This window comes from Propithecus coquereli, unplaced genomic scaffold (assembly GCF_000956105.1).
Source record: "Propithecus coquereli isolate 6110/MARCELLA unplaced genomic scaffold, Pcoq_1.0 Scaffold39, whole genome shotgun sequence".
Taxonomy (NCBI): domain Eukaryota; kingdom Metazoa; phylum Chordata; class Mammalia; order Primates; family Indriidae; genus Propithecus; species Propithecus coquereli.
Genome location: NW_012149618.1, coordinates 1,843,830 through 1,852,346, shown reverse-complemented (window position 1 = coordinate 1,852,346; position 8,517 = coordinate 1,843,830). Strand labels below are relative to the sequence as shown.

General features: G+C 47.9%; 1 protein-coding gene across 1 annotated transcript in view; it reads left to right on the top strand.

The window, feature by feature from the left end:
- KIF3C (kinesin family member 3C) overlaps window positions 1-4,436 on the top strand; it is a 40,869-nt gene extending 36,433 nt beyond the window's left edge. The window contains exons 6-8 of the mRNA XM_012652427.1: window positions 1,259-1,367; window positions 1,526-1,698; window positions 1,931-4,436. Of these exons, the coding sequence (XP_012507881.1) occupies window positions 1,259-1,367; window positions 1,526-1,698; window positions 1,931-2,024 (376 nt within the window). The 3' untranslated portion in view covers window positions 2,025-4,436. The remainder of the gene's footprint in view (window positions 1-1,258; window positions 1,368-1,525; window positions 1,699-1,930) is intronic.
- The last annotated feature ends 4,081 nt before the right edge of the window (window positions 4,437-8,517 follow it).

Here is an 8,517-nt window from a genome sequence, read left to right as displayed (position 1 = left end):
AACCGGACAACTAAAAATATATAGAAAAAATTAGCTAGGCATGGTGGCACATGCCTGTAGTCCCAGCTATTTGGGAAGCTGAGGCAGTAGGATTGCTTGAGTCCAGGAGTTTGAGGTTGCTGTGAGCTGGGCTGATGCCACAGCACTTGAGCATGGACAACAGAGCGACACTCTGTCTCAAAAAAAAAAAAGACTATTCTCTCCCCATTGTAGTGTCTTGGCACCCTTGTTGAAACCGATTTATATCTGGAGTCTCAATTCTATGCATTGATCTATATGTCCATCCTTAGGCAAGTTCCATAGTGTCTTGATTACTATAGCATTGTAATAAATTTTGAAATTGGGAAGTGTGAGGCCTCTAACTTTGTTACTTTTCATATCAAGCTTGAGTTTTTTTTGTGTGCTTTTTTTTTTTTGCGTCCCCACCGAAGCCTGAGTTTTTAATCATTTTATCACACTAACTCCTGTGTAGAAAAATGAAAAGCAGAGCCACCAGTCATCAGTGGGTTTGTGTAGTGTGTGAAATCGGTACATGAATCTGAAAGCTAACGTGAGATTGGATTTCCTTTCTTCATTCCAGCCCTCAATCAGTCCTTTTTACTGTGCAGAAAAATTAGAGCAGCTCAGGGTGGTGGCGTGCACCTGTAGTCCCAGCTACTCGGGAGGCCGAGGAAGGAGGATCGCTTGAGACCAGGAGTTCAAGACCAGCCTGGGGAGCATAGCGAGGCCCTAACACACACACACACAAATTAGAGCAAGAAGAGTGAAGAAATACATGCCTCTTGTGCTACACAGTGGTCCCTTTATTTTTGGGAACACCTTCTAAGACCCCCAGTGGATGCCTGAAACCGTCGATAGTACTGCCCCCTACATGTTTTTTCTTATACACACATACCTATGATAAACTGTAATATATAAATTAGGCACAGCAAGAGATTAACAATGACTAATAATAAAATAGAACAATTATAATAATATACTGTGATAAAAGTTATGCGAAAGTGATCTCTCTTTCTCTGTCTAAAAATATCTTGTTGTATTGTATTCACCTATTTTCAGACCATGGTAACTGAAACCACGGATCGGGGGACTACTCTACTAGTTTCAGTTGTCAGGCTGTATTAGAGCAAGGAGAAGAAAATTCCAGAACCTGCAGTCTGCAGAGTCCTGGCTACCTGAGTGATACTTAGTTCCTCACGATATCATTTGCCCTTTGTGTCCAAAGGAAATCCATTCTAATGTAGCCTCTTCCCTACAGCAATAACAGCCAAATGAAGAAACGGCCGACGTCTGCAGTGGGCTACAAGAGACCTATCAGCCAGTATGCTCGGGTTGCCATGGCAATGGGGTCCCACCCGCGGTACAGGGTAAGAAGCTGGGAAATATGGAAAGAGCCTAAGGGAGGGGATGCTCACAGCCTCCGATTCCTCTAACAGCCTCATGATCCGTGCTAAGCCCAAGATGTGTCTGAAAGGCATAGTCACCGGCGCCACTGCTAATGTCCGGCGTGCTATTCCCACCACAGGCTGAAAACATAATGTTTTTGGAGTTGGACGTGTCCCCTCCAGCTGTCTTCGAGATGGAATTCTCTCATGACCAAGAACAAGACCCTCGTGCACTACACATGGAGAGGCTCATGCGGTTGGACAGCTTTCTGGAAAGACCTTCCACATCTAAAGTCCGAAAGTCCAGATCCTGGTCAGTACCACCGTGGTCAGAGTGAGCACTGGACTCAGGAGGCTGGGGGACCACAGGGACTAGTTGAGGCCGAACAGGGTCTTGGTTGTGCCCCAAAGGGCACGAAAGGTGAGGGGTGACTGGGCCTGTGGGAGGGGTTCCTACAGCAACGGGATGAGGGAACGGCTTCTGTTTCCTGTTTCCTGCCCTTCCCTGACCTCCCCCTTCACCTGCCTCATCCCCCCCCACCCAGGTGCCAGAGTCCTCAGCGGCCTCCACCCTCCACCGCACATGCCTCCCTGGCCTCTGCTTCTCCGCGCCCTGCGACAGTGGTGGACCATGAGTGACAGTGACAACCTGCACATCAGGCTGCCCACCTGACGGACTCCTGGGATGGGGTAGCCAACCCCGGCTCATCTCATCTGCCGCTTGCGTGTGCGTGTGTGTGCATGTGCGTGTGCGTGCGTGTGCAGGGGTGAGGGTCTGGCAGACGGGGCCTCTGCCTGCTCTTCTCCACCTCCTTTATTTAATTCATGTTATTTATTCGTGGAACTCAGCTTGTGTGGGGGCAATGCCCTGGCCTGGGCTGTCTGGGCCTGCCGCGGTCACTGCGTAGCCTCCTTTTCTCCTGACTTTAGACACCCCCAGTCAGACCTCAGGCTTCTCTGTGTGTCAGCTGCCCCCGGAAGGGAAGGTGGCCAGTGCCTGAGAAGACAGTACCTTTTCTACCCGTCTCACTCCATAACCTCCATCTCCTCCCACGCTGACGGCGAGCAGCCCCTAAGCACTTTCTGGGACCAGAAAACTGCTCCGTGTCCGCTGCGGACGAGGGACATCCTGACAGTGTTGGTCCTATGCTCCCGGTGGACAGAGCCCCACTCTCCACTTTCTGGGCCTCAAACAACCTCTTTCGGCCTCTCAGGCTGCTTTTCAAGGATGTGAATGACCTCACCACCATGGCCTGTGCTCTTCAGCTTTGGCAAGAACTCACGGCTTCCCAAACTCTGCTTCCTGCCCACCTTCTCAGCCCTTGGATGGGAATTGCAAACCAACTGGTTGCTGCTGCCGTGGGACCCGCAGGAAATGGAACAGTAATTGAGACAACTTGGACAGTCATCAAGGGAAGTCCCTCCTCTAGGTCTCTTTGTTTCTGTCCCCTCTGAGAAGTAACTTTGGTCAACAAGCCATCAAGCCAACTCCCCATTTTTGGGATGCTGCTCCTTCTGTTTGGTCATTTCTCCCCGCAGCTGCCTAGATCCTAGTTGACAGCACAAGGAGTCAATGTCATTCCACCCCTGGCTAAACAAAGGTATTAAAATCTGTTGCTTTTCCCCTTCATTTAGCACGGGAAGCAGAGACCCAGGCACAATCTTTTCCAGCTTTGCCTATTATCCCTGTTTCTGAATCACATTTTTTGGGTACTGTTTTGTTGAAAACTGATCCTTTCCTTGCCAGCTGTGCAAATTGTCCCTAGGGGGGTACTGCTCACCTTCCTTTGTGACAGCCCAAAATGTCTGCAGGTATCTCAAGCGATAAGTAAATTTCTACAAAAAAAAAAAAAAAGATTAATTTTCATTGACTTACTTTTTATAATAAGTATGTTATTTTGGTGGAGGGATGAAGAGGTAATCACGAAGGCAAACAAATGAGTTGGGATTTCAAACGCCCTAACAGTGGGAGTCTCTAGTTCCTAGAATATGAGTAGTTCTGTCGTTGGGGTACAGGCATGAGACTGACAGATCTGCCTGAAATTTGGTGCGTGGGAGGTGGCAGTGGGAGTTATTCTCTTTCCTTCAGGAAATGAACTCTTCTTGCACCGTTCTCAGTCCTGCTTTGAGGATCAAGCTTTGGTTTGGTTTAAGTCTATGATGCTGTCATTTCTGCTGTCATTACTGGACTAGATGCTTGAGCCACCCAATTGCCATTTGCTCCTGTCCTTCAAGGAAATCACAATTTTCATCCGAGCCCAAGAGATTATTTGAGACTCAGGATTCAGATGAGAGGTTCGGCTGTGGGACAGGAGTTGTGTGTAGAAATTCCCCAGGCGGCCTGGGCACAGGGAGACCTCCAGGGCTGCAAGGAGCAGCCCCTCCCGCTGACCACTTTCTCGTGTGTGGACGAAGCAGCACGTATCGCCCCATTCATCACTTGGACACATCGACCCTACATTGTCCTGTCACTCCTCCCTCACGGTCTTATAGCACAATATACCCACTCCCCCACCCCAGTCTGAGGGCTGGGCCCGAGGTATGGTCAGAGGAGAAGCTCCTTCCTGCGGTTTCGTGTACGTGTGTATGTGTGTGCGTGTCTGTGCGCGTGTTTACCTCCACAGGGGGACACTCTACTCTCAGCGTAAGCTATGCTGGGAACAGGGCCACTGGGGGTGGCTGGATCTCAGTCTCTCTGTCTCTCTTTCTCTCCTTTTCCTTTTGAGGTATCAAACATTTGATTGACAAAGTAAGGGCCTGGATTAGGACCAAATTTCCATGTCTGTTGCTATGGTCTTTATTTAGGACAACAGTTAACAATGCAGTGGCCCATTCTTGTCACTCTATACATACGACTATATGGGACATATGTAATATATAAGGATATATATAAAACATTACCCTCTGTCCCCTCGGCTTAGGACGGCGGCTTCTCTGTTGAGCTGAAACGCACCTGCAGCTTGGTGCTGCCAGCAGCCTGCAGGCCCCGCCTTGTTCAAATTAACACAGTTGACAATAAAGGAATGAGTATCGTCACCGAGTTGGTTGCCTGCCTTCTCTTCCCTTTGTTTCTTCCTACTTTTACTCTCTTTTTCATTTGTTCCCTTCTCTCTATTACTTGCTTCTCCAGGAGAGGTTCGAGAGCGCTGGGAGCCCAGCTGCATCATCGGCACCTTGGAAAAGAACTGGCTGCTCGATAAAAGGGGGTCTGTTTGCCCAGCAGGGCTGGGGGGCGGGTCCCAGCTCTGGTCGGGACTCAGAGCCAGGGCTGTGGCAGCAGCTGTTTGTGTTCTAGGCAGCAACCCCCAGCCAGTTAATTCTGAGCTATTAGCAGATTTCAGAACCGTCTAGGTGGTGTCCAGACTAGCTGTCAATGTCATATCCTCTCTGGCCCTCGTTCGTCAGCCAAGAGGGGGTGACGCGGGCAAGAACACATGTAAAGCACACGTATGTGCCTTACATGGTGGGTGCTGAATTACAGTAACATAAGACACTAGCTTCCCCTTAGCCCCTCTCCCAGGGCCTCTTTTCCCTCCCTCTGGGTTCTAGCTACTGGCTCCTTCCCTGTAGCCTGGGGGTCTTAGAGGAAATGGAAAGCAGTTGCTGTTAACGAACACACACAGCCTTGGACCCTGACTCCTAGGGGAGCACTGAGGCTTGTCTGGCACAAAAACGGGCAATAAGCCAGTCGCTTGGCACTGGCAGTTTTCTTGGAGGGACTTTCTGCCCCTGTGCCAGGCTCTTGCCCTGAGCTCTAACAGGGTCACGTGGCTGGAGTGGCTCTGCTGCTTGAGAGGTGTGTGCCAGGGATTGTGTTAGGTGCCACACACACACACACACACACACGCACGCTCATTTGATCCATGGGGCGGGGAGAGGGGGGAATTACTATCACTAATTTACAGATGAGAGTAAGGGAAATTAACCGACTTGGCTAAAGACACAGTTTGTGATGATGGAGCTGGAATTCCAAACTCTCGAGACCGTATTCTGATAGACAGGTTGTTAAGGAAACCACCATTTTGCACTTCCTCCAAAACTGGGCACCTGACCTCCACCATTATTTCTTTCTGCTCTCGGAACCTAGTGCTGGGGTGTGGATTAGCTAGAACTCTTGGCCACAGCTGAAGAGTCACTTAAACCTGAACAAAATAAGGATCCAGAGGCGTGGTGTGGCTCCCAAGGGCAAGGACAGAACCAGGCCTCAGGAATGACCTAGCACCAGGGGCTCAAACACCATGAAGACCCTTCTGTCTGACCACACTGCTTTCTGTGTGGAATTCATGCTCTATCCTCAGCTGCTCTGGTTCATGATGTAGAAAATACATCTGCCACCAGCTCTCTGTTTTTATGATCCAACCATCCAGAGAGACTTAGAGTCTCAGTCCCAATGCCAAATTCATAGGAATGGGACTCTAATCTATTGCTTTGGGTCATGTGGGTGGGAACATGATGTATGAACAAGACCTCCAAAAATTCCACTGCCGTAACCATATGTATGTGGGAGGGGTGGGGTGGAAATAAAAGTATTTCTCAAAAAAGATAATGTGGGTAGGAATGGGGAGGGAGTGGGCTCTGGGCATTCAGCAGAACAGATGTTTTTGACCAGTGTGCCCGTCACCCAGGATGGCTTTAGAAGACTTCAGTCTGCGCTCGTTGTATTACCCTGGCCACGTTTCCTACAATGCAGTCCAAGAGTTATCTGCATCAAAATTACCATCCTCAGAGATTCTGCTTCATTAGATCCAGGATAGACCCATGTGGTAGACACCACAGGTTGCCCTTCCAATATCTATTCTTCCCTTCGTCCTTATTTCAGAAATAATTTTGTTCAAGGAGGGCAGTGTGCCCAGGTAAAAATACTCATATTCCTAGACTCTCTTACAGCAGTGGGTGGCCAAGTGATATGGTTTTGGCTAAGGAGATATAAGTAGAAATCTGCTAGAGATTTCTGGAAAAGTTTTTGCTTTCCTGATATAGACATCATCCATTTCTCCCTCTTCCCTTTTCTTCTTCCTGCTTAGAACTCAAATGCACCTGCTGGAAGTGCATGCACTCATTCAGAAAGTATGTGTTGAGCACCTGTTACTTGTATGCTCCAGGTAACACTCTAAGTGCTGGGAATACTGCAGTGAACAGAACAGCCAGAAGTCCCTGTCCTCATGTTGCCTACATTCTAGGGTGGGGAGAAAGACATTAAACAAGAAAAACATATTGCCTGTAAGGTGGTGGCTAAGTGCAGCGGAGAAAAACAATGCAGAGAAGGGAGATGAGGAGCTCCAGGTACTGGAGTTTGGGAGGAGGGCAGGGAAGCAATCACAGTTTTAAAGCCCTCATTGACAAAGTGACACTGAGCAAATATCTGAAGGAGGTAAGGGAGCAGACCATACAGATATCTGGAGGAGGAGGTCTAGGAGAGGGAAAAGCAACTGAAAAGTTGAGGGGTTGGAGTGCGTCAGGCTTGTTTAAGGGGTGGCAGCTGTACTGCACCCCTGAGGCAGCAAGCATGACGTGTAGAGGTGATGGTGCGGAAGGACCAGGACAGTCAAGGCCTTGAAGGGGTTTGTGCTGCTGTGCCAGCCTGGGACCGTCTGTCCACCTCTGGACTTCCAATGGTACCAGACAAATCCCAATGGGGTCTAGCCAGTGTTAGGGGGATCTGCCAGGAATCTACACTTTAAATGAGCATCTCCAGGTGATTCATGAACACTCACTAAAGTCTGAGAATCTCAGTTCCAGCCCTTTGTTATTCAGTCATGTTCACACTGAGCCTGCTCTTGTACAAGCACCAGCACCGGGGCCTCGTGCCCGTGTAAACACTGGGATCGTGCTCAAGGATGGTAGAGGCAGAGGGCGCAAAGCCGCTCTAGGGCACCTTGTGCTCAGCCACACATCCCTCCTTCGCTACTGAGTGGGGGGATGGGTGAGGTGCTACCCTGTTTGGACTAGGAAATGGAAGCGATTATTTTATACCCAAAGCTTTCATTTTGCAATAAGGAAAAGTACGCTGAGAAAGGGAAAGTGATTTCTGGAAAGCCACACAAATGGCCAGCAGGCCAAGATGGGCCTGGAAGCCATAAGGACTTACTAGTTAGACCCATTGTTTATGGTTTTTGTTGTGCGTTTATTTTATTTTATTTTTAAAATAATTTAAAACTCAAAGAACAGTTGCAAGAATAGTATTGCACTAAGAACTTCTACATGCTCTTCATCTAGGGATCCCATTCAAGTTTTGCCAACTATCCTAAGAATGACCTTTATAGCAAAATGATCCAATCCAGGATCATGGGTTGCACTTAGTTGTCATGTCTCCTTAGCCTCCTATATAGAGTTCCTCAGTTCATCCTTCACCTTAATGCCCTTAGCAGTTTTTAATATTACAGGCCAGTTAATCTGCAGATGGTCTGTCTGATGCCTCCTTCTGATTAGACTCAGGTGACACACAGAAGTGATGCTGTGGTCTTCTCACTGTATCCCATCAGGTGGCACATGATGACATGGCTTTGACCCATTACTGGTGATGTTAACCAGTGATCACTTGATTAAGGCATTGTCTGCCAGATTTCTCTATTGTAGAGTTACTCTTTATCCCTTTTAATTGATAAGTACCTTGTGAGGAGATGCTATGAAACTATGTAGGTATCACACTCCTCCTCTAAATTTCACCAACCAGTTTTAACATCCATTGATCTTTCTTGCTTGAATTAATCATTGCCATGATGATTGCCAAATGGTGGCTTTTAAATTCCATTTTCTCTTCAACATTTACTCATTGGCATTAACTTGTGAGAAACAGCTTTGTCTTCTTATTTGTTAGTTAGTTTATGTATTGATATCAATGAGGACTCATGGATTCCTATTTTATTCGATGGGTTATAATCCATTATTATCAGTTTCCATTATTATTTTGTTTTGATGCTTAAATTATCCTGGATTTGGTCAGTGGTGGTGACTTCAAGGAGGCTACTGCATTCTTCTGAAATATTCCCACTATTCTTTGATCACTTCCTTACTTTCTGGCACAAAAAGATGTTCCAGACTCATCTAAGCAGTCCTCATCCCTTTTGGTGGACAAGGTGCACTTATTGCTAACGGGCTGTTTCTGCTCCGAGGCTCTCAGCAGACAGAGCTT